Here is a 27,382-nt window from a genome sequence, read left to right on the forward strand (position 1 = left end):
CCACAGGGGTGCTTTCTCTTCCGACTCTGCAGGGTTTCCATCATGGCATCACCCTGCAGCCCGGTCCCCATGTGTCCCCGTTCCTCCCCAAGCTGCTGTGGAGACACTGGCAAGGTGAGGGCCTGGGCCTGAGTAACTAGGCCTGTGCCGGAGCTGGTATTCACCTGCATCCCTACCTCAGCTCTAGCATTAGGTCTGTGAGGTGGTGCGGCTCAGGAGCCATTTTCTCTACCCAGAGGACCAAGTGAGAGTGCAGGCTATAGAGACAGACCCGGGTTGGACTCCCACTCTGCCCCGCCCCGGGTTCTTAGTAGTCAGTGGGGAAGAACTAAGGAGCAAGGAGATGAAGAGAAGGACCTTTGTGGAGGCGTTTGGGCCTGACCACAGTGGCCCCTCTTCCCCCAGTGAGCCCTCGATGCTCTTCTCTGTCATAGAAGCTACTAAAATGATTTCTTCACTAAAGCTGTCAAAAACCCTCCAGAGGACAGATGATCCTGAACACCTGTGTGTGGTGTGCACAAAAGATCACCTGGGCTGGGTGGACAACTACTGGAGAAGGGTCTGGTAAAAATGAGCAGGAAATGCCAGAGGACAGAGGGCTAATGGTTTCAAGTAGTGACAGCTGTCAACCAGCAAAGGCTACAGGGATTAGGAAAATGCTGCTTTTCTAGATACCTCCGTAAGAACTTCACCCTCGCAAACCAGAGACTTGCAGTGCCTTGCATATAATAAATCACAATGACATCCACGTAAACCTTTTGTTTTAATAAATAAGACATATTCATGGCTTAGGTTTTAAATCACATTTACAGATGAGGAACACTTCTAGGCCCAAACAGGTTAGCGGTGAAGCGACTACTGCTGGGAGGAATGCACGGCCCCCATGCACTTTAAGCCTAAGAGCAAAGACTTCATGTCAGAGATCACCGTACACATCCCCTCTAGGCTCAAGAACTGGAAGACTGGAGGAAGAGCGGAGACTTGGTGAAGCCCCTGTGACCACCATCTGATACCCTCACCTTCACACTACACAAGCCGATGAAAGTTGTGCTACTTTTAGATAAGCTAAAAAGGAACTTTCCTGATTATATGAAGTGAAACTTTCTCTATTGTCAACAATTAGGATAAGGGCATTAGTTACACAGAGTATCCACTGACAAATACAGACTATGAGAACAGGGAAGAGGAAGCCACACAGATATCTCGTTTCTTCAAATGTCAGAAACTTCCATGCCACAGCAGGAGAGCAGTGGATGAACTCTACCGCTCCCAAAGGTTTAGTCCAAAAACTTCCTGTTGGCATTTGCACCAAATAAGGCTCCCCGTACTTCTGGCATCATCTGTGAAGAAATAAGTTTTTTAATGAGTAAGTGTTATTAACTGGAGAATTTGGAAAGCACTGCACATCTTTTTTTTTTTTTTTTTTAAGATTTTATTTATTTTAGGGCAGCCCAGGTGGCTCGGCGGTTTAACGCCACCTTCAGTCCAGGGCATGATCCTGGAGACCAGGGATCGAGTCCCACGTCGGGTTCCCTGCATGGAGCCTGCTTCTCCCTCTGCCTGTGTCTCTCTCATGAATAAATAAATAAAATCTCTTAAAAAAAAAAAAAAAAAAAAGGGCAGCCCGGGTGGCTCAGTGGTTTAGCGCCACCTTCAGTCCAGGGCATGATCCTGGAGACCGGGGATCGAGTCCAGCATCAGGCTCCCTGCCTGGAGCCTGCTTCTCCCTCTGCCTGTGTCTCTGTCTCTCTCGCGCGCTCTCACTCTTGCTCTGTGTCTCTCATGAATAAATAAATAAAATCTTAAAAAAAAAAAAAGATTTCATTTATTTTAGAGAGAGAGAAAGAGGGAGTACGCACGGGGTGGGGCAGGGGGCAGAGGGAGAAGAGAAAATCTCAAGCAGACTTCCCACTCAGCATGGGGTCCAATGTGGCACTCGATCCCAGAACCCTGCCATTATGGCCTGAGCGGAAATCAGCAGTCAGATGCTTAACCGACTGAGCCCCCAGGTGCCCCAAAACTGTGTATCTTAACTACAAGTGGCAAGCCACTGACCCCTATGTAGCCAGGAAGGAAATCATAAAGCTAAGGGCATCAAGTCTGTACCTTTACTTATCCAAAAAAAACTGTAACAGAATCCCTGGCAATAAACTTAACCAATAGCTAATCTGTGGTTATGACTGACTAATGCTTAAAGGGGATGAAGAAAAAAAACCTCAAACTAAAGCCATTATTGTTCAAGGCTTCAGTTAAACTGTAATGTAGGGAGAAGAGATGATCCCTTAGTATCACCTATGTTCTTTCTTTCAACAGTTACTGAGTGTCTACTACGCACCAAGGACAACACACACACAAATTTGTGCTGAGGCACTTGTTCATTATGGCAACTGAAAAACCCTTATGATTTAACTTCAAATTTCTAAGGCTGTACTGTCCAATAGAGAGGCCACTGGCCACGTGTGGTTACTGTGCATCCAACATGCAGCTAGTGCAACCATGGGACTCAATTCTTAATTTTACTTATTTTTGCTTTATTCATGTGCAGGTAGTGGCCACTCTAATGGGGACACAGGTTGAGGGCTGAAGGTCCAAGTGCTTTCACTCTAAGACAAGCCAGCTGCCCCAGCAGCAGCCTACCACTGCTGAAAGAGGCCCAGCATTTTGAGACACCTGAATTTTCCTGGGTTGTTTCCTACAGTTCATTTGTACAAACCTGGAAATATCTGAAGAGCCAGCAGCCCTGTGCAGATGCCTTTAAACAATATGTACTTTAGTTCTCATCATTACCGGAGAAACAACTCTGATCAGCACCTCCACATGCAGTAAAATGTATACATTAGAATCCTCAAGAAACAAAACCCTTGTTCGACCCCAAGTCCAGGCTCCAGTTACGGTAGCACTGCAGTAAAGGCCACTGCGTGCCTACTCCCCATTCTTCTCAAGAAAACGCCACAAGATGTAGAGTGCCAAACCCCAAATACCAGCAAATGGACATATGTTCTCTGCACCACTTTGAAGTAACAGGAGATGTATTCCCATACTCACCTGCTGGGCTATGAGGTCCAGCCGGCTTTCTAGAGTATTGGAAACCTTTATTTTACGATCCCCATTATAGATCTCCACTCCACCAGCTCTACAAAGAACACAGGAAACAACAATTTTTATAGATTGGAGGAAGACGGACAAATGGTACATTTACCTTCTTCCCTGAGAAGAAAGCCATTTTGGTGTGTGGAGGGTCTAAACACTCTACAGGGTTCAAAAACCTATGCAAAAAGCTTCAAACAAATTCAGAAAGCTTCTGAAGATTTAAGGTATGCATGTTGACAATGATTATCATTTACCAAGTGACTGCTACGTGCCAATCTGATTTTATGTTATAACACCTGTATCTCCCCAACAAAATGAAAAGTCCTAGTTTGCAAATCAATCAAGTCCCATCTGAATGTTACCTAAAGAATCCTGCCAATTACCAGGGGTACTGATAAGGCCATATTCACGACTGTACTGTGTAGCTGATTAAAGGTACCGCCGTAAAAAAAAAAAAAAAAAAAAAAAAAAAAAAAAAATAAAGGTACCGCCGTAATCTTGCCAAACTCGCCCTGAGGAAGTCCTGGCCCCAGCATACCTCACTCCTGGCATTCCCGTTCCAAAGTTCCTAGCACTTCGAGCCTTAAGGCAGATAAGTCAAATTCTATTACAGGGAGCCTCCGGGAATGAAATTCTTTTGCTCCACGAGAATTTTATCAAATATTTCTTGAAATAAGCAGGCTATGTGACAAAGCCTAGGAAAAAGTTTTACAAATTTTCTCTGGAAAACTTTAATGGATGATGATGTTAATATTATTTTCTTAATCTATCCTCCCTCCCCCTGGCATGTTTCATGTTTTTGGTTTCTCTAAACAGACTATATCCTTCATAAGGACGTGGCTGGCTCTTTGCTGAAATCCTCACCCCACTGTCTGTGATACAACACTGTTCTCACGGAGGGAGAAAGGGCAGGAAGACCACCACATGTGAGAATGTCGCCTGTGTGCCAGGCGCTCGCTCCACATAAAACCCAGGGCTGATCACGGCTTCTGTGTTCCCAGGAGCCCTATGGGAGTCTTGGTGGGTATCCTCACCATTTTACAAACAAGTAAACAGGCTGAAACAGACTGAATAAAATGATCACTTAAATGAATAAAACCACAATATTTAAAATTCTACTTTAAATCAGCACCGGAAGAAGTCTATAGCTCCTTATCTACAATTCTGAAATTCAATAAGCTGTCAGAAAAAAAGCTAATTTGTGTATCTCTAAAAGCTAAACTGACCTCTAGTCATCTGGCAGCAAGTGACTAACGAACCTTTATGCGTTTATCCCTTGCAGAGTGAATGTTCCCATTCAGAAATATTAGTACATTTGATCACCATGGGGAGTGTGGGGAGGATGAAGCCTCAAGCCTCAGGCCCTGCTGAGGATTTTTTTTTTTTTTTAGTTTTTATTTATTTTTTCATGAGAATGCACAGGGAGGAGAGAGAGAGAGAGAGGCAGAGACAGGCAGAGGGAGAGGCAGGCTCCATGCAGGGAGCCTGACGTGGGACTAGATCCTGGGACTCCAGGATCACACCCTGGGCTGCAGGCGGCGCTAAACCACTGAGCCACCGGGATTGCCCCCTGCTGAGGATATTGTGTCACATGTGTTATATGGACTTTATTGCTTTTCTAAACCCTGGCATTCAAAACACGTGGCCCCAAAAGTTTCAAGACTGAAATTCATTCTTTTTTTTTTTGAAGATTTTATTTATTCATAGAGACATTGGGGGGGGTGGGGGGGCCAGCCCCAGTGGTGCAGCGGTTTGGCGCCGCCTTCAGCCCAGGGTGCGATCCTGGGTCTCCAGGATCGCACCCCGGGCTGCAGGCGGCGCCAAACCGCTGCACTACCAGGCTGCCCTGAAACTCATTCTTTACCAGACAGATGCTGAACTAAGTGTTTTATATCCCATCTGCTCGATCTCCACAACGATGACTGACAGCTGAGTTACTGTGTATATTGCAGGTACCAGGTATCACATGGAAGTGCTATGTAGACAGGATCTCATTGAAACTTCCAAGAATTCTGTGCTATTATCTCACTTTAGAGATGAGGAAATCAAGGCTCCGTGAGATGAAACAATTAGTCTAAGACTAGCAAGCTTAGATTTGCTAGTGTGGCCGAGTAGAGAGATCTAAATCTAATGATAATACCAAAGCTTTGTTCACTAGCTTACATACCTTCTCAGTGTATAAAAGCATTTTCACATTTATGTATGATCTCATCTCCTTTCTTCACTTCATGGAAAAAAAAATGCTGATTCCATTTTAAACATGACGGAATTCAGTCTCCAGGTCCCACAGCTAATAAAAGCCAACTCAAGACTCAAACCTAGGTCTGGTGCTTTCGACTAGGATCGCATGTCCCAAGGACTTTCTGCAAGGTTGGTCAATGCGTGCCTACGCGGCATCAGACACAGAAGAAGCGATCTTGGCTCTAACCCTGTCAAGAGTGCCTACTGCCGATCTCAGCTGCATCGAGCTTACCAGGGATCTTTAAGAAATGTCCTGTCATTTCCTCACGGCAGAAGTACCACTCACATTCGCAATTCTGTATCTAAGGAACCTAACTATTAGGTTCTATTAGTCTATATAGTAATCACTATCATACGTGACTACTTGTCTTATTTCTAAGAAACTCAATTATCTTCCTCACCATCTAACACAGAGATCTAGACCCAGCTTTGAATTCTGGGCAAAGAACTAGTGCTGCCCCTGCAGAATAAATTAAGTGACCAGAGGATGCTAGCTCTTTTCAGACTTTCAAAGTATGTCTGTCTGGCTGGTTAACAAGGGAGAACACAGGACTGCCAGGAAAAACAGCAAGAGTCACAAGTGGCACACAGTCACACTTGTACTCTTATGGAGAAGAGTGACTCAGAAAACTCTCAACAAGACCCAGAATAAGGCCATTCTCGTATTGAAAGAAGTTTAGATGGTAAGAGCAGGAATATGCCTTACATTTCCTCAGGCAGGTAGGATTCCTGATCAATTTGGACATCAACATCTTTTTTGGTGGCAATTTTATACATAGGAATTGCTTTTTGCACTGCAGCCTAGAAAAACAGAAAATAATGAAAGGTTTTAGGAAAAACTACAGGTATCCAAATAAAATCAGCCAACTGTACAAGCAACTTTTTTTTTTTAAGATTTTATTTGACAAGGCAGCCCTGGTGGCGCAGCAGTATAGCACCGCCTTTGGCCCAGGGCATGATCCTGGAGTCCCGGGATTGAGTCTGTCAGGCTCCCTGCGTGGAGCCTGCTTCTCCCTCTGCCTTTCTGTGTGTCTCTCATGAATAAATAAATAAAATCTTAAAAAAAAAAAAAAAAGATTTTACTTGACAGAGAGAGAAGCAGACTCCCTGCAGAGCAGAGCTCGATCCCAGGACCTGAGATTATGACCTGAGCTGAAAGCAGATGCTTAACTGACTGAGCCACACAGGTGCCCTAGAATATCCCTACTAGGAAAACAAAATGCTATACTGTAATTAGTGTGGTAAAACATAATTAGTGGAAAGTCCTATCTAAATAAATAACTGTGCATGAGTAAATGTGTAAATAGTATTTTCTTATAGGAACTTCAGTTGACAACTCAGACCTGCCTACAAAGAGTGCTCATCACCTTGGGGAGCTCTCTGGTATGTCTAGCTCTGCTTTGTGGCTTCATAAATGACACAGCACAAACGTAGATTTAGGTTACTGGCATGGGTTATAAATGAGACTCACAATTTATTAATTTATAGTGGAGAGTGAGGGGAATGGGCACCTGTGTTCTCCAGCTGGCATATTTTCTTTCTTAGGGGACAAGTTACTTGGGAGACAAATTATAGTTAAGAATGCGATTACATTACATATTAATTTATAGTAAGATATATAATTGCTAAGGGACTAAGTACTCAATCTTTGCCTGAAAGCAGGCTGCATGGAAGAATTTTGTTTATTTATTTAAAGATTTTCTTGGGCAGCCCCGGTGGTGCAGCGGTTTAGCGCCGCCTGCAGCCCAGGGCGTGATCCTGGAGACCCTGGATCGAGTTCCACATCAGGCCCTGCATGGTGCCTACTTCTCCCTCTGCCTGTGTGTCTGCCTCTCTGCCTCTCTCTCTGTGTCTCTATGAATAAATAAAATCTTAAAAAAAAAAAATAAAGATTTTCTTTATTTGACAGAGGGAGAGAGAGAGCATAAGCAGGAGGAATGGCAGGCAGAGGGAGGGAGAGGGAGAAGCAGGCTCCTCACTGAAGGACTCAATTCCATGACCCCTAGATCATGACCAAGTTTTATTTATTTAAGTACCCTCTACACCCAAATGGGGCTCCAATTCACAACCATGAGATCAAGAGTCACATGCTCTTCTGACTGAGCGAGCCAGGCGGCCCGCAGGGAAGAATTCTAACCTTAAGAGCAATTTGATCCCCCCTCCCCATTAGCTTCCTCTTCAGCAGGGGGACCTGCTTCTCCCTCTCCCTACCACTCCTCCTGCTTGTTTTTTTTTTTTTTTTTGTTAAAGGCAATTCGATGGGGATCCCTGGGTGGCGCAGCGTTTTGGTGCCTGCCTTTGGCCCAGGGCCCGATCCTGGAGACCCGGGATCGAATCCCACATCGGGCTCCCGGTGCATGGAGCCTGCTTCTCCCTCTGCCTGTGTCTCTGCCTGTCTCTCTCTCTCTCTCTGTGACTATCATAAATAAATAAATAAATAAAAATTTAAAAAAAAAAAAAAAAAAAGGCAATTCGATGATACAGAATGAAAGCTAGGGGAGTTCATTCTGATTCAAGGGCCCTTTGGTCTAGAGCACCCACCTAATGCTACAGCCTTTAAGGACTTTCCATGGCACCAGGGGCCATTTCCCAGACCCGACATCTTCTCTCTTAGGATATGGACTAACACCTCAGTATTTGCCTCTGGGACTGCAGTTCTGTTTTGTTTTTTTCCAAATAGTTTATTTATTTATTCATGAGAGACACAGAGAGAGGCAGAGACACAAGCAGAGGGAGAAGCCGGCTCCATGCAGGGAGCCCAGTGTGGGACTCAATCCCGGGACCCCAGGATCACGCCCTGGGCCGAAGACAGATGTTAAATTGCTGAGCCACCCAGGGAACCCCTGCAGTTTTGTTTTCACTGCTGAAACCCACATTCTTTTTTCTCGTACCCGCTTTCTTTCCCCAGTTACAGAATGCATTAGGTTATAGCCAAGCCCTGCCAGTCTGGGAGTAGCTTGTCTTTTTTAGATGGTATTGCTCATCTTTGCTCCAAGCGAGTAGTGCTGTTTTTATTGATGAATTTTCAAAAGATTATGGCACGATAGAGCTTCCAAAAAGGGAGGAGGGTACTAACTCCAAAGGTGCAACTTGACCTCTTTAAGAAAAGACATCAGAGGCTTAGGTACACTTAAGTTACCACCTGTAATGTGTTCAAGATACCTCTAATTTCCGTGGTTGAGCTATCCTCTATGAAAGCACACATTTCATCTCTAATGTTTTAATATATTTTTTTAAAAAAGAAAACAAAACTGTTTTCTTCTTTAAGCTCTTTACCTTTACCAGAGGGAAATCCTGTTTCCTGCAACGAACAATCATTCGGGGCTCCAACAATTGGTACAAACCCTGTAAGACACAATCAGATGCAATTAGTAGGAAACCCAATTTATAAAATTCAACATCAGAATAATTTTTTTTAAAAGATTTTAATTATTTATTAATGAGAGACACACAGAGAGAGAGGCACAGACATAGGCAGAGGGAGAAGCAGGCTCCATGCAGGGAGCCAGACGTGGGACTTGATCCCGGGTCTCCGGGATCACACCCTGGGCTGAAGATGGCGCTAAACTCCTGAGCCACCCAGGCTACCCCAAAATAAAATATTTTTATAATTCTTTCATGTAGTTTGGAAAAAGAATACATAGTATGAGAACATGGAAAGAAGCTTTTATATCACAAACAGAGAAGTATATCCAGTGCTCCAATGGCAGAAAAAAATTTATATGGAAATCTTCTCTTAACATCAACTGAATTGAAAAAAAAAAAATCAACTGAATTGGAAACCAAATAAATGTTATTATAATTAACCTAAGTAACGTAAGAATTCACAAGCAAGCAGCAAACATTTAAAACGTATATTGTCTTTGGTCTGAATCCACAAAACTAAAGCAAGTATTTTAGTGGTGAAGTCAAAGTAAGTTTTTTCATTTGTGTTTGTTTTTAGAGTGAGAGGAAAGGGGAAGGAGAGAGAGAATCTTGAGCAGACTCCCTGCCCAGCACAGAACCCAACACGTGGCTGGTCTCACAACCCTGAGATCACAACCGGAGCCGAAATCAAGAGCCAGATGCTTAACCAACTCAGTCAGCCAGATGCTCCTCAAATTAGGCAAGTTTAAGGCTGAGAGACTGTAAGCAAATTTGACTTCTAAGTTCTAAAGGACTAGTAAGAGAAAAAAAAAAAAAAAAAGTGCAGGAAGATGAAAAATAGGAACAAAACAGAGCTGGTCTTTAACACATCTTGTCAATTTTGTGAGAACTGTGGCTACCCGTAGTAGGTCAAACCCATAAATTACCTGGAGGACCAGTCCATCCAGCAGCACTTGGTACCTGGTTGTATCTTTTACCACTTTGCTGAGTCTCTGTTTTGCTTCATTTAGTAGGTCCTACAAGGGGTATAAAGAAAAAAGTTATCCACACAGCTGGGTTAACTGGCTTAGAACCCACTGTGAGGATGGTCCTGGTTCATGCCCAATGGCTTCACATTGCATCACCGTTTTCATTCAACACACATTCCAAAATACACCATATACCAAATGCTGTGTTAAGTACTCTACATTGATACAAGGAAGCAGGAAGCAACATCACAGCTTCCAGGGAGTTCATGCTCAACTGGCCCAGATTATCAATCAGTCCAAAAACCTACAAAATTAACTAACATGGAAAGAGCTACATTACATAGATTTATTTTTTTTGAGGACATAGATTTAAATAAAAAGCTATTAAGACTGCTGTGCAAAAAAGACTGCTGTGCAAGATAATTCCTTTTTTTTTTTTTTTAAGAAAAAAACATATGGATGGAGAATGAAGTGTCAACAATGTTTACCTCTGGAATGCTAGATTATCAATGATTTCAATTTTCTTTTTTTTTTTTGTTAAAGATTTTATTTATTTATTCATGAGAGACAGAGAGACAGAGAGGCAGACACACAGAGGGAGAAGCAGGCTCCATGCAGGGAACCTGTTATGGGACTCGATCCCGGGACTCCAGGATCATGCCCTGGGCTGAAGGCAGGCGCCAAACCGCTGAGCCACCCAGGGATCCCCTCTTTAAAGTTTTTTAAAGATTTTATTATTCTAGAGAAAAAGAGAACAGAAGGAATAGCAGAGGGAGAGGGATAAGCAGATTTGACACTGAACACAGAGGCTGAAGCCGGGGCTCAAATCCCATGCATGACCCTGAGATCAAGACCTGGGGCCAAGAATAAGACACTCAATTGACTGTGCCACCCAAACACCCCTAAAACTTCTATTTAAATTCCAGTTAGTTAACATACAGTATAATATTAGTTTTGGGGCACAATATAGTGATTTAACACTTCCTTACATCACCTGGTGCTCATCACAAAAGTGCTCTCCTTGATCCCCATCACCTATTCACCTCATCCCCCCAGCCACCAATGATTTCAATTTTCTTCAGCTCAAGGCATGATCCCTGGAGTCCTGGGACTTCCTGTGTGGAGCCTGCTTCTTTCTCCCTCTGCCTGTGTCTCTGCCTCTCTCTCTGTGTCTCTCATGAATAAATAAAATCCTAAAAAAAAAACTTCTATAGTAAAAATAGCTAAAACAAAAAATTAAAAAGGATTATCAGGAAACATCGCTTATGGATGAGAGAACACAGTGAAAATTACTCACCATTTATTGGCTTATTGGTGAAAAGAGTCGTCAGGTCTTTTATTTAAAGATTTTATTTATTCATGAGAGACATGGGGGGGGGGTGGTGTGTGTGGCAGAGACACAGGCAGAGGGAGAAGCAGGCTCCATGCAGGGAGCCCGACGTGGAACTCAATCCTGGGTCTCCAGGATCATGCCCTGGGCTGAAGGCGGCACTAAACCACTGAGCCACCCGGGCTGCCCGAGTCAGGTCTTTTAAAAGGCAGAGATAATGCCTCTGACTCAAACTGTTCTACACAGTCTATTCTACTTAGTATGATCTTTGGAAAGCTATGGTTTTTGGTACTTTAAGGAGGAAGGAGAGACACATGCTCACCTAGATGCCAATTCGAGTTTGGGGAGAAAGGGTGGAGAGGAAGAAATAGCCCTCAATATGGAAAAGCCCTTTATTTGGTTCTTAGAGTTACCATTGATCCTCACCCATCTGAGAATCACTGCTGTGCAGGACACAGCATGTGTAGTGAGCTCTCACTCCCATGCCTACGGGAAGGCACTCTGACACTCACTCAGGCATCTAATTTCAAGCAAACATCTATTTGACATCTACTAAGTACAAACATACCAAGATATTTTTAAATATCAGAAGTACTCACTTTAGAGCCAATTAAAAAAAAATTTTTATAAAAAATTCATGAGAGAGACATACACAGAGAGAGAGGCAGAGACACAGGCAGAGGGAGAAGCAGGCTCCATACAGGGAGACTGACATGGGACTCGATCCCGGGTCTCCAGGATCCTGCCCTGGACTGAAGGCGGTGCTAAACCGCTGAGCCACCCAGGCTGCCCTTAAAAAAAAAAAAGCTTTCATCCTTTCCTTTCCTTATTATTTATTTATTTATAAAAAGCTTTTAATAAAAAGTAAAAAGATGGGGATCCCTGGGTGGTTCAGCGTTTAGCACCTGCCTTCGGCCCAGGGCGTGATCCTGGAGTCCCGGGATTGAGTCCCACATTGGGCTTCCCAGCATGGAGCCTGCTTCTCTCTCTGCCTGTTTCTCTGCCTCTCTGTCTCTCATGAATAAATAAATAAAATCTTAAAAAAAAAAAAAAAAAAAAAAAGCCAAAACAGTTAACAAAATGTCCAAAAGGACATTATTTTTCTTCTAAATATGTAATTATTAGGAGATCATCACTTTCTTTTTCACATTTTTCCCATGGTGCAATAATCTCAATGGTTGTATCAGGTTGGCTTTATTTCCACTTACTGATCCTCAGCCAGCTTTTCCTTTCAAGCACTTAGCTGACAGAGGCATTACTATTGTAACTGCTAATAAAGGAATCTACTAAAGAAACTGTAAGGTTATTACCCTTTCCACTATACTGAGTCTGATTAGCTTTAAAATGTTTCTAGTCCCTGAGGGCTCAAGAGAAAGTAGAGCCTCAAAATCTTCCCCATAACCAACAGTCATTCTCAAATACATTCTGCACAAAGCAGACTAAACCACAACAGCAAAAGAATTTATTTATTTAAAAGATTTTATTTATTCATGAGAGACACCGAGAGAGAGGCAGAGACACAGGCAGAGGGAGAAGCAGGCTCCACACAGGGAACCCGATGTGGGACTCCATCCCAGGACCCCAGGATCATGCCCTGAGCCAATGGCGGTGCTAAACCACTGAGCCACTGAAGGGCTGCCCCCTTCTTGGAAACATTAGATGCTCTATTAGATTATCATTTTGTTCAAATTTTCTGTTCCCTTGGCTTCTTAGTCTCCTCCAACATGACTGCTTTTTCCTCATGTTTCCTTAGCAATCTATTAAATATGACGCTTCTTGGGGCACCTGACCAGCCCAGTTGGTAGAGCATGCAACTCTTGATCTTGCGGTTGTGAGTTCAAGCCCCATGTTAGGGGTAGAGTATACTTAAGCTAAATTATAAAATGAAAATAGAATGAAAACTGAAAGATGATGCCAGTATTGAAAGAGAATTTTGTTTGTAACAATTCCGGAAATAAACTCTTGGGCTACTGACAGGTCTATGAAATTTGGGGGAGATGGTATGCTATGATCTGAACTGCTACTTTGTATTTCAAAGTTATAAAATGTAATCCAATTCCCCTAACCCATCTCCTAAAGAAAATGATGGATAATTTGGATAATTATATTTTGGTTTTTTGAGAGGGGGAGAGTAAGGGGGTGGGGGTGGGGCAAGAGGGAGAGAATCTCCACGCCCAGTGCAGAGCCCAATATGGGGCTCAATCCCAGGACCCTAAGATCATGACTGAGCCAAAGGCAGACATTTAACTAACTGAGCCATCCAAGCACCCCTGTATTTATAAGGATTTTTAAAAAGATTTAAAACAGCTTACAAGAATATATTCAATAAATATTTCAAATTAAATTTTTTAAAAGTTAAAAAAATAGGGCATGTGGCTGGCTCAGTTGGTAGAACATGAGACTCGAAAGCCCCACACTGGGTATAAATCTGATTTAAGGGGTAGCCCGGGTGGCTCAGCGGTTTGGTGCTGCTTCAGCCCGGGGCATGATCCCACAGACCCGGGATCGAGTCCCACGACCGGCTCCCTGTGCAGAGCCTGCTTCTCCCTCTTCCTCTCTCTCTCCATTTCTCATGAATAAATAAATAAAATCTTTAAAAAAATCTGATTAAAAAAAAAGTTAAAAAAAAAGTTAGGGATGCTTGGGTGGCTCCATGGTTGAGCATCTGCCTTTGGCTCAGGGCCTCATCCCAGGATCCTAGGATCAAGTCCACATCGAGTTCCCCATAGGGAGCCTGCTTCTCCTTTTGCCTGTGTCTCTGCCTCTCTTTGTATTTTTCATGAATAAATAAATCTTAAAAAAAAAAAGTTGGAAAAATAAAATACAACTTAAGTAGGTGAAAAAAATCACATCAAGGGCACCTGGCTGGCTCTTGATCTCAGGGCTGGAAGCTCACACCCCACACTGGGTGTAGAAATTACCAAAGGTGTTTCCATAGTGTATTAGATGACCTTTTACATGATGATTAGATTATCTTTTCTGCTTTTAATATTATTAAATCTCATTCCCCCCCAAAAAAGGGCAGCATAAAAATCTCTGCCTTTCTCTCTGTGTGTCTCATGAATAAATAAAATCTTAAAAAAAAATAATTAAAAAAAATTAGATAAGGCAGACACAAAACCTATTGACTGGTCAAATTACAACACTTAACAATATGTGTTATAACCTTGGCACTCATCTTGAGGAATGCTGCTGAGATATTTAAGTTACAGGTCTCTTAACTCTTGAATTGTACAAATAACAGCAACTACCCAGTAGCTGTCACAGTTGTCATTTTGACTCCAGGTTTCCTTTTTTTTTTTTTTTTTAAGATTTTATTTATTTGCTCATGAGAAATACAGGCAGAGGAAGAAAGAAACAGGCTCTATGCAGGGAGCCCGACGTGGGGACTCGATCCTGGGTCTCAAGGATCACGCTCTGGGCTGAAGGTGGCGCTAAACCGCTGAGCCACCGGGGCTGACCGTGGAGTTTTTAGAGTAGGCTCCAAACCCAGCATGGAGCCCAAATATAAATTTGATTTTTAAATAATTTCAAAAGTATATATATATAAATATAAAAAACACCTCAGCCCTCTGAACCAAGTATCATAATTAATAGATACCAAAGAGGAAACTGAGGCTCAGATATAATAATTTACTCAAACTAATATGGCAAAGCAGACTTTTCTTTCCCCTTGGGGTGGTGGGGGGAGCAAGAGGAGAGGGAGGGAGAGAGAGGAGGAGAGAGAGAGAGAGAATCCCAAGCAGGCCCCAAGCCCAGCAGAGCCCAACATGGCACTCGATCTCACAACCCTGAGATCATGGCCTGAGCCGAAATCAAGAGTCAGACACAACCAACTGAGCCACTCAGGCGCCCTTCACTTTGTATTTATTATGATACCTAGTATAATGATTTCGCAGATGAAATGTTTTATCTCTAAAACTCATTCAACTTCTTAACTAATGAATTCTCTGTAACAGGCAAGTGAATGAACAATTTTATAATAGAGAATAATTACTCACTGTAATAAGGTCATCTCTTGCTCTGAGGACTTTGAGCCTTGCTTGATTCATCAAATTAGACATCTGACTGCAAAAGATATGGAAAAATAGTTACAGTAGAGCATTATAAAAAAAACTGCAGTGAAAGAAATACACAATACATATACTTCCTACGTATGTATAGATATTTCTCTTTGTATATACTCCAGAGAACCTGAATGAAATACATTCAGTAATTTCTACCAACTTTTTTTTTACCAACTTATTTTCAAAGAGAAAATAAAATCTTTACGTCAGTTATTCTAACTTTTTTTCAATAATCCTGTGATACTTCCATTTTCACAAATGAAGAAAAAGAAATTAAGCAACTTGTCCCAGGTCAGACAAGTATTTAAGTGGTCCAAGTAAGACTTGAACCCATAGCTGCCTGACTCCAAAGCACCTGCTCTGTCCCACTGACTTTTTAAAGTTTCCTTAGTGAATACTGTGACCAGGATCTACTTACATTTTCTTCTGCTGCTCAATCTGCTTTTCTTTCTTCTCATAGTATTCCATAATCTTCAGTCTTTGGGTTTGCACAAGACGACCTTTCTCAATGTTGAACTCTTCCTCTGCCTATCAAGGAATTATTACTAATTCATTACACCAGATTTTGAGTTTTATTTTAAACAGCTGGTAGCCCCATATTCCATATCAAAAACAGTAAGTTTATTATGACTTATCTTCAAAAATCATTTCTGATTTACTCAAAAGGGATAACTAGTGATTTTCATCATAAATGATGAACCAGAAAACCGAAAATTTGACCAAGGATAATGGTACCAGGGGTACCTGGCTGGCTTAGCTGGTAGAGTGTGCTGCTCTTGATCCCATGGTCATGAGTTGGGTGTGGAGCCTACCTAAAATAAAAAATCATAAAAAATAAAAAAGATAAGAGTACCCATCCACAAAGTTATATAGGAAATATTCAGAAGATTCAATACGTGAAAAAAATTATGTATTCTAAATTTAATCCACTTGCGTACTAGAGGGACTATAGAATTGAGTTTAGAAGATTTGGGTTACTGCCTAAAAAAATTTGGTCAAGTAATTTCAGTCTTAGTCCTCCCTTATAAAAGAATTAAAAATAGTATTTTTCGGGTGCCTGGGTAGCTCAGTGATTAAGCCATCTGACTTGATTTCAGCGCAGATCTTGATCTCAGGGTTGTGAGATCGAGCCCCATGTTGGGCACCAGGCTGAATGTGGAGCCTGCTTAAGATTCTCTTCCTCCCTGTGCCTCTCTTTAAAATCAATCAATCAATCAATCAATCAATCAATCTATCTTTCCTCATAGGCCAAATAAATAAATCTAATAGCCCTTTTAAAATAAGTTACATATGTGTAAGCTGTTTTATCAGTGCAAATTACTGAGCAGTTTTTAAAAAATTTTTTTCTAGGGCAGCCCCGGTGATGCAGTGGTTTGGTGCCGCCTGTAGCCTGGGGTGTGATCCTGGAGACCCGGGAACGAGTCCCACATCGGGCTCCCTGCATGGAGCCTGCTTCTCCCTCTGTGTCTCTGCCCCTCTCTCTCTGTGCCTATGAATAAATAAATAAAATCTTAAAAAAATATTTTTTTTCTATTTTTACCTTTCACTTGGAGTACAAAGCAACATTACAGTTTCAGATCATTAAATAAATCTGGTGATATCAGATGACGACAATCATGACCTGAATTCTGGTAGCAGGTAGTTTTCCAGTTCAGGGAGTAGTGGAGAACCACATTACTCAGCTACCGGAGAGTTTTAGCTTTAATTCAATGGCTGGAAGGAGTGCTGGTCCTGGTCAACCATCCATGAATTTATTTTTTTTAAAGAAGCTCTATGCCCAACACAGGGCTAGAACTCATGACCCTGAGATCAAGAGTCATATGCTTAAAAAAAAAAAAAAAAAAGGTCATATGCTCTACCAACTGAGCCAGCCAGGTGCCCCTATCTATGAATCTTCATCACAATTTCCAATTTTTATTTTATATTTTTAAAAAGGGCTATTATGCTAAGGGACCAGAGAATTTTTTTTTAGAAGATTTTATTATTTAGTTATTTTAACTCTAGGCTGACACATAAATTGACCTGGATGACTACTAACGTCTCCTCCATTCATAAGCTATTAAAATCTTCAGAGTGACTGTTGGAACAAGGAGGCTTTCATGTGCTCCCAGTTATTATACAGTGTGCAGAGGCTAGCAAGCATTAGTCCTGCTAGACCACTTCATGCTACCCCTCGAAGACCACCGGTACATATATACAACATGCCTGTCATGGTTCCAACTGTTACTGTGTTAAGGTCATCTTCTGTACCTCTTGTTTTCTCAATGATAGCACCAAATGCGCACAGAACACAGAAAACCTAGAGTATTAGCCCAAAGTGTCCCTTGCCTAGTCACCATGTTCAAAATCCTTAAACCTCCTCAGAATTCAGTAAGGATGGCTTTTACTTTATGTAAATATAAATGAAGGTTAAACCTCCGGGATCCCTGGGTTAAACCTCCAACATTTTTGGGCACTCGGTAAGAAAAATTATTATTAAATATAAATCAAATATAGAAAGGCTTTGAATGACAACCTAGAATAAATACATATATGCTTTCTAAGATTGTATTTATTTGAGAGCACACATGCACACAAGCAAGAGGGAGGGGCAGAGGGGAGAGGGAGAAGTCGACTTCCTGCTGAGCAGGGAGCCCAATGCAATGCAAGGCTCGATTCCAGGACCCCGGGATCAGGACTTGAGCCAGACACTTAACCGACTGAGCCATCCAGGCACCCCTGGCCTAGAATATATTTAATAGAAAAGTTTATAGTAACTGATCTACATTTTAAAAATACCATTTTGGGATCCCTGGGTGGCGCAGCGGTTTAGCGCCTGCTTTTGGCCCAGGGCGTGATCCTGGAGACCCGGGATCGAATCCCACATCGGGCTCCCGGTGCATGGAGCCTGCTTCTCCCTCTGCCTATGTCTCTGCCTCTCTCTCTCTGTGACTATCATAAATAAAAAAATAAAAATAAAAATAAATACATAAATAAATGAAATGCCTAACAGCTTTTTTCTATACCTAGCATGGGAAATAAAGATGACTGTTAAACAAGGTAAGACTATTTGAAATAGGAATGCATTTATCAGATAAAACAGAATTTCTACATTTGTCTCAGAGGGAAATAAAGGCACTAATGAGACAAGAAACTGATCATGAAGGCAGCCTGGGTTTAACACCGCTTTCCGCCCAGGGCCTGATCCTGGAGACCTGGAATCGAGTCCCATGTCAGGCTCCCTGCATGGAGCCTGCTTCTCACTCTGCCTGTGTCTCTGCCCCCCTCTCTCTCTGTCTCTATGAATAAATAAATAAAAATCTTTAAAAAATTTAAAAAAAAAAATAAGAAACTGATCATGATCATCAAACAAAAAAAAATTTTTTTAAAGATTTTATTTATTCATGAGAGAGAGAGAGAGAGGCAGAGACACAGGCAGAGGGAGAAGCAGGCTCCATGCACGGAGCCCGATACGAGACTTGATCCCAAGTCTCCAGGATCGCACCCTGGGCTGAAGGCAGCGCTAAACCACTGAGCCACCTGGGCTGCCCTCATCAAACAAAATTAAACAATACTCTATCAGCTGTTATGTGTTAGTGATAGACAAAACAGTCTTTTCCTTAAAAGATTTTTTTTTAAGATTTTATTTTTTACTCTTTACATCAGAGCTCAGGAGCACTGTGAATGGGGGCATGCTGCATTGGAGCTCTCAGAGCTGTCTGGGTACACAGTGACAATCCTGCCGACTGTCATTGTCCGAGCCAGCACTGTGCAGCTCATCTCCATGACAGCAGCAGCATCTGCCTGAACTGCGAGAATGCCCGCAACCTGTCGATGGAGGACCACTGTGCCCTTGACTTCCCTTCAGGATACCATTCAGAGGGGGGAGCTTGTAAACAATGTGACTCCTCCTGCAGAACCTGCCAGGGGCCTTTCTCCTGCACCTCCTGCAACACCAACCTCATTCTGTCCCACCCTGGCACCTGGAGCACCACCTGCTTCCTAGGCCACTATCCTGAGGACAACTGTACTGTCAACATGGGTTTTAATTTTTTTATTAAATTATTTTATTAAAAAATATTTTATTTATTTATTCATGAGACACAGATAGATATAGGGAGAGGGAGAAGCAGGCTCCCAGACCAGGATCACGCCCTGAGCCAAAGGCAAAAACACCCAACCACTGAGCCACCCAAGCGTCCCTTATTTTTTATATGTATTTTTAAGATCATATGTATTCACTTGACAGAGATAGATGGCACAAGCAGTGGGCATAGGGAGAGGCAGACCCCTTGCTGAGCAGGCAGGCCAACATGGGGCCGGATCCCAGGACCCTGAGATCACGACCCAGGCCGAAGGCAGACACTCAACTGCCTGAGCCACCCAGGTGCCCCTGTCAACACAGGTTTTTAAAAACGAACTTGGGATCCCTGGGTGGTGCAGCGGTTTAGCGCCTGCCTTTGGCCCAGGGCACGATCCTGGAGACCCGGGATCGAATTCCACGTCAGGCTCCCGGTGCATGGAGCCTGCTTCTCCTTCTGCCTGTGTCTCTGCCTCTCTCTCTCTCTGCGTGGACTATCATAAATAAATAGAAATTAAAAAAATAAATAAATAAAATAAAATAAAAATGAACTTTCTCTCCTTTCTTGCTTTTGGAGTCATTGAAGGAAAAATGAAGTTCTTGCTTCCATACTCTCACCTGATAGCCTTTACTTTTTTTTTTTTTTTAGCCTTTACTTTTATAAAAAAAAATCTTAAGGGACGCCTGGGTGGCTCAGTGGTTGATTGTCTGCCTTGGAGCAGAACTGAGTCCCAGATCAGGCTTCCCACAGGCCTGCTTCTCCCTCTGCCTATGTCTCTGCCTCTCATGAATAAATAAAATCTTAAAAAAAAATATAACAACATAAACATACTATACTCTCCCCTAACCAACTATCATAATTAGTCATAGATGCTGAAAGTCTGGATTCCAGATTCCATGAGAAAATTAATCTATTACCTGTCTACTCTCTACCATAAAATTTCAGGATACTTATTGGCAATCAGAATGTTTAGAAAGGAAAATTTATTTTTAACATTAAAGATAAGTCACATCCTTAGCAGTACTATGCAATGTGCTATTAAGCAATTTTACTAATTATTGTTATCAAAGCCAAACAACATGAAATTTTGATAACTTTTTAAACTTAGAAGATGGAATCTCACCTTCGCATCTATTTCCTCTGCTTTCTCGTTGGCTTCTTGTTCAATAAAAGCCATCATATGCTTAATCTATAAGAAAGAAGAAAAGGTTATTTCATTTTTTAATATAACAAGAAAATATATATAGATCTTTTTTGATTCATTCAACCATTTACTAAATGCATATTATGTGCCAGGCATTGTGTACAGGATAAATGAAATAATCTCTGCTTTCAGTTATCTTACAACCTGGAAGTTGCTCCACCAAATGGATCAGATGCAATATTCAGTATAACCCAACATTATCCTACTCTCAAAGAACTTGGAGTCAAGGGGGCAGGGAAGACTGGATATATAACCTCCTTTACTTCATATACCTTTCAGTTAGCATCCTCTTTTTTTTCTCTTCTCCATCTGTAATAAAACAGGTCTCTAATTTCTCAGCTTTCTTTTTAAAAGATCTATATTTCTGTTAAGATTTTTACTTTTTATTTTTAAGTCATCTCTACACCCAACGTGGAGTTCAGACTCCTAACCCCAAGATCAAGAGTCGCATACTCTGACTGAGCCAGCCAGGTGCTCCAAACTTTTTCGACTTTCTTACCTCCTACTCTCAATGTACTTCAATCTGACTTCTATCCCCTCTACTTCACTGACATTACTTGTATAAAATCAACCTCCTCTCTTTGCTTCCATGACTTCCTTGTTCTCTTTGAGGGCCACCCTCTTCTCTGCTTCCTTGACTGCTTTTTTTTTTTTAAGATAGCCTACTCACAACAATCTAAAAATCCAACACACTCAATAATGAACTGCTCATCACTCTCCTCCCCTCTGCCCATTTTTTAAAAAAGATTTTTATTTATTTATTCATGAGAGACAGAGAGAGACAGAGACACAGGCAGAAGGAGAGGCAGGCTCCATGCAGGGAGCCTGACATGGGACTCGATCCCAGGTCTCCAGGATCACACCCTGGACTGAAGGTGGCGCTAAACCGCTGAGCCACCGGGGCTCCCCACCTCCCTTGCTATGCCCATTCTAGTCTCTGTCTTGAGGATTACACCCACATCTTTGACTCTCATACCTCAGTCCTCACATCCAGTCAACCACCAAATCCTATCAACTCTTTTTTTTCCCAAGATTTATTTGAGAGAGAGAGAGAGTTAGAATGAGCATGAGCAGCGGGAGCAGCAGGCAAAGGGAGAAACAGGCTTCCTCTTGAGCTAGGAGACAGATAAAGGGCTCGATCCTATAACCCTGGGATCAAGACCTGAGCAAAGGCAGATGCTTAACTGACTAAGCCACCCAGGTGCCCCTCAATCCTCTATTCGAATAGTTCTTTAATTTGTCCACATCTCTCCATCTTTATAGCCACCATCCTAGTCTTTGCCACCACCATCTCTCAGATGAATTATTACAACAGCTTCCAAATTTGTCTCCATGCCCTCAGTGTTATTTCCTCTCTAATCAACTTTACACTACAACCAGAAAGATCCTTTAAAAATGCCTGTTTTGGGCAGCCCGGGTGGCTCAGCGGTTTAGCGCTGCCTTCAGCCCAGGGCCTGATCCTGGAGACCTGGGATTGAGTCCCATGTCGGGCTCCCTGCATGGAGCCTGCTTCTCCCTCTACCTGTGTCTCTGCCTCTCTCTTTCTGTGTTTCTCATGAAAAAAAAAAAAAAAACACACACAAATAAAATATATATATTTATATTTTAAAATGCCTGTTTCAGGGACACCTGGGTGGCTCAGCAGTTGAGCATCTGCTCTTCAGCTCACAGTGTGATCCCGGGTCCAGGGATCGAGTACCACATCGGGCTCCCTGAGAGGAGTCTGCTTCTCCCTCTCTCCTATGTCTCTGCCTTTCTTTCTAAAAGATCTATATTTTTGGGATCTCTCATGAATTCAAAACAAACAAAACAGCCTGCTGCATCATGTATCACACTCGTCCCCCAACTCAGCTTTATGATAAAGCGCAAAGGTTTTAGAAAGTACATGATCTGGTCAATGCTTACCATCATATGACATAACTTTCAGCACTGGCTACTCTAGACTCTTAGTTCCTATCCTGCTAAACTTATTTCAGTTTTTCTGTTCCTTGAATTCACCATTGTCTTCCTCACCTTCATGATTTCAAATATGCTGTGCCTGGATGGCTCAGTGGTTGAGGTTCTGCCTTTGGCTCTGGGCGTGATCCCTCTGCCTATGTCTCTCATGAATAAATAAATCTTTAAAAAAAATATGCTGTGCTTTCCACTTGGAATACTCACTCTTCTCCCTTCACCTAGCTAACTTCTCAGGATTCAGCTTGCTTAACTGTCACCTCCTGTGGAAAATCTTTTCTGAACTTCTCACTAATGCGCACTCTGCACCTCTTCTACCTAAATGCATATTCCTAACTCCTTGCTTACTTGTCCCTATCCGCAACTAAACTGTAAGATGTGGTACCTGTTAAAAGGCTTTATTATTTTTTTTTTAAGATTTTATTTATTCATTCATGAGAGACACAGAGAGAGAGGCAGAGACATAGGCAGAGGGAGAAGCAGGCTCCATGCAGGGAGCCTGATGCAGGACTCCATTCTAGGACCCGGGGATCACAACCTGAGCCGAAGGCAGACGCTCAACCACTGAGCCACCCAGGCGTTCCTGTTAAAAGGCTTTAGATCAGAGGATAAAGTCCACTGAAGTCTGTCTTACTTATCTGTTTATTTGAGAGAGTGCTTAAGCAGTGGAGAAGCATGCTCCCTGCTGAGCAGAGAGCCCAATGCAGGGCTTGATCCCAGGACCCTGGGATCATTACCTGAGCCAAAGGCAGCCACCTAACTGAATGAGCTACCCAGGCACCCCTCCACCGAAGTCTTCTGAATGGGGCTTAGGGTCATTAATCCAATTTTAGACTCATAAATGAAGTTTTCTTTTTTTCTGACTCATAAATGAAATACTGTCTCTAATGGAAGATGTAAAATGCCCAAGTGAATATACAAGTAATACAGCTCAAATCAAACTCACTGGTAGTTTCATTTCATAGGGGCTCTATCTGAAAGAAATGATGAATTAAAAAAAAAAGAGATGATTTTAAAGATATCAATAACCTCTAAGTTATTAATCATTGTGCTTATTTTTTAAAAGATTTTATTCATTTATTTGAGAGAGAAAGAGTGCACATGCAGGGTGAGGGGCAGAGGGAGAGAGAATCTCAAGTAAACTCCATGCCGAGCTTGGAGCTGGAAGCAGGGTTGTATCTTACCACCCTGAGATGACAACCTGAGCCAAAATCAAGAGTCGGATGCTTAACTAAGCAACCCAGGTGCCCCTAATTCCTTGCGGTATATCAATTCTACCACTTAGGGTAAGCTCCATGAATACTGAGATCTTCTCTTTTACATCACCATAGCCCCAGAACATGGAACAACTCCCACTATAGTGGGTGCTTAATAAACGTTTGTGAATGAATGAGAACTTGTTGGTATGTATTTTAAGCTTCTTGAGATACCCAAGAACTTTTTAAGGTTTAACAATCTGAAAACAATTCCCAGCTTCTTCATGTACCACAAAGATATATCTCCTGTACAGATGTACAAAAGAGTTAGGATTTGTTTTACAATAATGTGAATATGCTCAACAATATGCTTCTCCCTCTGCCTGTGCTTCTGCCTGTCTCTCATAAATAAATAAATAAATAAATAAATAAATAAATAAATAAAAATAAATAAATAAATAAATAAAATTAATCTTTAAAAAATGGGGCAGCCTGGGTGGCTTAGAGGTTTGGCACCGCCTTCAGCCCGGGGCATGATCCTGGGGATCCGGGATCAAGTCCCACATCAGGCTCCCTGCATGGGACCTGCTTCTCCCTCTGCCTGTGTCTCTGCCTCTCGCTCTCTGTGTCTCTCATGATTAAATAAAATCTTAAAAAAAAAAAAAATCTTTAAAAAATGGTTAAAATGAGTAAGTTTTGGTATGAGTTTTATGTATTTTTTTTTAAAGGGAATTGATAGGGGTGCCTGGGTGGCTCAGTTAGCAAAGTGCCTTCAGCTTAGGCCATGATCCTGCAATCCTCATCTCCTCGGCAGAGAGCCTGCTTCTCCCTCTCCCTTGAACATGCATGCATGCTCTCTCCCTCCCTAACAAATATTTTAAAAAATAAAAATAAAAAGGGCATTAATAATACAACCTCACAGCATCAAAGTCTTAAAGAAAAAACAGTATGGTTTTAAAAGGGGGGACTTTTTTGTCAAAATTCTTTTTTTTAAGATTTTATTTATTTATTCATGAAACAGAGAGAGAGGCAGAGACACAGGCAGAGGGAGAAGCAGGCTCCACGCAGGAAACCCAATGTGGGACTCAATCCCTGGACCCCAGGATCACGCCCTGAGCCAAAGGCAGACACTTTAACCACTGAGCCACCCAGGCGTCCCATTTTTTGTCAAAATTCTCAGCAACTACCCTATGCTTGAGTAACCCAAATAATTATGATAATCAAAGCCTATTTCATAGGTAATACAATACTTATAAAATCTCATGCCTTGGGATCCCTGGGTGGCGCAGCGGTTTGGTGCCTGCCTTTGGCCCAGGGCACGATCCTGGAGACCCGGGATCGAATCCCACGTCGGGCTCCCGGTGCATGGAGCCTTCTTCTCCCTCTGCCTATGTCTCTGCCTCTCTCCCTCTCTGTGTGACTATCATAAATAAATAAAAATAAAATAAATAAAAATAAAATAAAATCTCATGCCTTGAAATATTTGGAGTACCTAGTCCAGAGATGCCCTGTATAGCAAATCACTGTGACCTTGCTAAAAGGATTAGTCCCCCAGATCTGTGTGTGTGTTCATAGTAAGGAATGGTATCTCCACAGGTTCAGTTTGAAACCTTACTGAACTCAGGCTGGAATTCTAAAAATAGTTTAAATACAGTAATCAAAACAGGTTGTTTATATAAATGCTACAAGGCACAGTAGGCCTATAGAGGTGAACGCTGATTCAAACCTGCATTATCTGCTTTTATCACTCCTGCTGGACCCTCTACTACTGGATTTGACTAGATCAGAACAGCCTGGAGCAAAACACACTCATTTTAACCCAGGCCAGAGAAGCCTGTTTACAGCCAACATGACCATATTCTTTCTTCAAGAGTTCCAACAAGAAAAATAGTCAAGCCCTTCAAGACATTTAACTCCACCCCTAAGGCAGAAAAATCTGGCCTGTACAAAAAAATAAATAAATAAATAAATAAAAAATACTGTTCTTTTTCCTGCTAACCCTACTGGATTTTAAGTTTTTGAAGTCAGATTCCTCCAAAAATTTGATGAAGTAAATAACTATACTCCCCAGACCAAAAAGCAAATATATAGAAATATTTTCATACAATGGGGAAGAAATCAGGGAATCCACAATTTACAAGCACTTATTATGTGCCTGGTGCCTGGTCTATTCACTGCTAAGAATACAGGGAACAAAACACACTGCCTTATGGAGCTTACATGTAGTGTGGAGGGGTAGAGACCATAGATTCCTCCATCTTTCAATTCTATTGAAAGGAAAAATGGTTTTGGTCTAGATTCCAATGAAATACACCACTTTTGTTATTATGATTTTTCCTGGGGGAAGCTTTATTCTTCAATTTATTATAACAAAGGTGTGAGGGGGATGATGAAGGAGGAAGTGGAAAAAGAATCAGCATTGTGACTGCTAGAAGATGTGGAGGACACTGCATTTTTCCACTGCACCAGGTTTTTCCTAGAGTAAAAATCAGAAGCATCAGTGATAAATGTAAGAAACCCACTGTTTTGTAATACTATAAGATTTCTCAATCTTCTGCATCAGTGCTATTTTTGTCACATGATTTCCCCTTTGTGATTATCAGCACAAGGCCACCGATTGAGTAATATTCCAGTATTCCTAGAGCATAGTAGACTAAAAATAAAATGCAGTCATTTTCTAGGATATGGAAATATCCAAGGAAAAAAGTTTTATTGCTCGTTTAATAAGATTCATAAGCCAGTGAGTGGGCTTTAGACAGATTTTCCTCGTACTTCAAAAAGAAATAAACCTAGTTCTCTAAACTATGTAAAGACTAAATTGCAGGCATTAAGCTTCCTCTTCGGAAAAAATATACTGGCAACATGACTACTAAATTCAAGGACGCTGGTTTCAGAGTATCTCTAGCAGGGGAAACGGAAATCACTTTCTTCCATGTTAGTTACAAGCCTATCGACGATGTATTATACTGGGAGTCCTTCGAAGTCTAACTTCCTTAATGCCTGCAAAGGTGAAGCTATGGCACATTAAAAAGCAAAACTAGAAAACACCTAAAATTTCCCAAGACTGATCATACCCTTGCAAAAATGACGTTCACTACTTCCAGAATCTTTCCCATTACCCTTGACTTATTTACTTTGTGCCAAACACCGGCGCTGGTGTTCATAAACCGAAGTGGAATTCTGCATTATTACTAATAAACATTAACGTACACACCTAGTGAGAGACCAACCATTACAATTATGACAGAGGAGGTTCTTCCAAAATGATGATTAACAGTCCAATAAATGACCTCAAAACAACATTGGAAACAACTCTCCCCCGTCAGCACTCTCTGTAGTACTGTGAACCTTTCTCTCAGGGTTAAAAAGCAAGCGAAAAAAAGGCTTTCAATCCTTGCATTCGGGTTGCGTTTCACTCCGTGTTTTTCAATTCTCCGCCTTAACAAGCACAGCGAGTACCCCGGGAAAATACGAAAGGCCTGGGGGAGCCCAGAGGCAGCACAGCCAAGGAGGCGACGCACACGGCGCCCGCTGAGGAAGACCCCGGAGCTGCGGTACCCCCGCTCCTGCAGACCGCCCGCCAGGCCCCGGACGCCGGCGGTGCGGACCCTCCTACGGCCTCTGGGCGGCCCCGAGCCCGGTTCCATCCGCCACCCCAGCCCCGCGCTGCGACTTCGCCAGACCCAACCGCAGGTCCTCACCTGCTTCTGCACGTCGGCATCGCTGAGGGCCATGGCGAAAGCTGTGCTAGGCCGGAAGGCCGCTGGCTCGAGCTCAGCCTGGAAGGCGACAGCAGAGAGCAGGAAAAGAAAACCCTGCGGAGGCGTCGGCTTCCTTTGGCTTAGGCTTCCGGCTTCCGGTTCCTTCCAGGTGACCTAGCGGCCCCGCCCCGTGGGCTTCCTCAGC

General features: G+C 42.3%; 1 protein-coding gene and 1 long non-coding RNA gene across 2 annotated transcripts; one reads left to right on the forward strand and one right to left on the reverse strand.

Annotated features, from left to right (window-relative positions):
• Positions 1 to 744: 744 nt before the first annotated feature.
• ATP6V1E1 (ATPase H+ transporting V1 subunit E1) lies at positions 745 to 27,348 on the reverse strand. The gene is made up of 9 exons (XM_025461603.3): positions 27,178 to 27,348; positions 20,247 to 20,312; positions 15,481 to 15,590; positions 14,997 to 15,063; positions 9,624 to 9,713; positions 8,608 to 8,676; positions 6,038 to 6,132; positions 3,046 to 3,133; positions 745 to 1,340 (listed from the first exon to the last, which is right to left on the reverse strand). Exons 1-9 carry the CDS (start codon positions 27,208 to 27,210, stop codon positions 1,278 to 1,280), a joined length of 681 nt encoding a protein of 226 aa, XP_025317388.1. The 5' UTR covers positions 27,211 to 27,348; the 3' UTR covers positions 745 to 1,277.
• LOC125753815 (uncharacterized) lies at positions 3,576 to 9,517 on the forward strand. The gene is made up of 3 exons (XR_007406408.1): positions 3,576 to 4,110; positions 6,652 to 6,714; positions 9,275 to 9,517. It is a non-coding gene; the product is annotated as an uncharacterized LOC125753815 (long non-coding RNA).
• Positions 27,349 to 27,382: the final 34 nt, after the last annotated feature.

Source organism: Canis lupus, chromosome 27, assembly GCF_003254725.2.
Source record: "Canis lupus dingo isolate Sandy chromosome 27, ASM325472v2, whole genome shotgun sequence".
Lineage (NCBI taxonomy): Eukaryota > Metazoa > Chordata > Mammalia > Carnivora > Canidae > Canis > Canis lupus.

Coding starts and splice junctions, on each gene's coding strand:
- ATP6V1E1 (XM_025461603.3), bottom strand. CDS start 27,210: ATGGCCCTCAGCGATGCCGACGTGCAGAAGCAG. Junction 20,313..27,177: donor ATGCCGACGTGCAGAAGCAG/GTGAGGACCTGC, acceptor TCTTTCTTATAG/ATTAAGCATATGATGGCTTT. Junction 15,064..15,480: donor ATTGAGCAGCAGAAGAAAAT/GTAAGTAGATCC, acceptor TATCTTTTGCAG/TCAGATGTCTAATTTGATGA.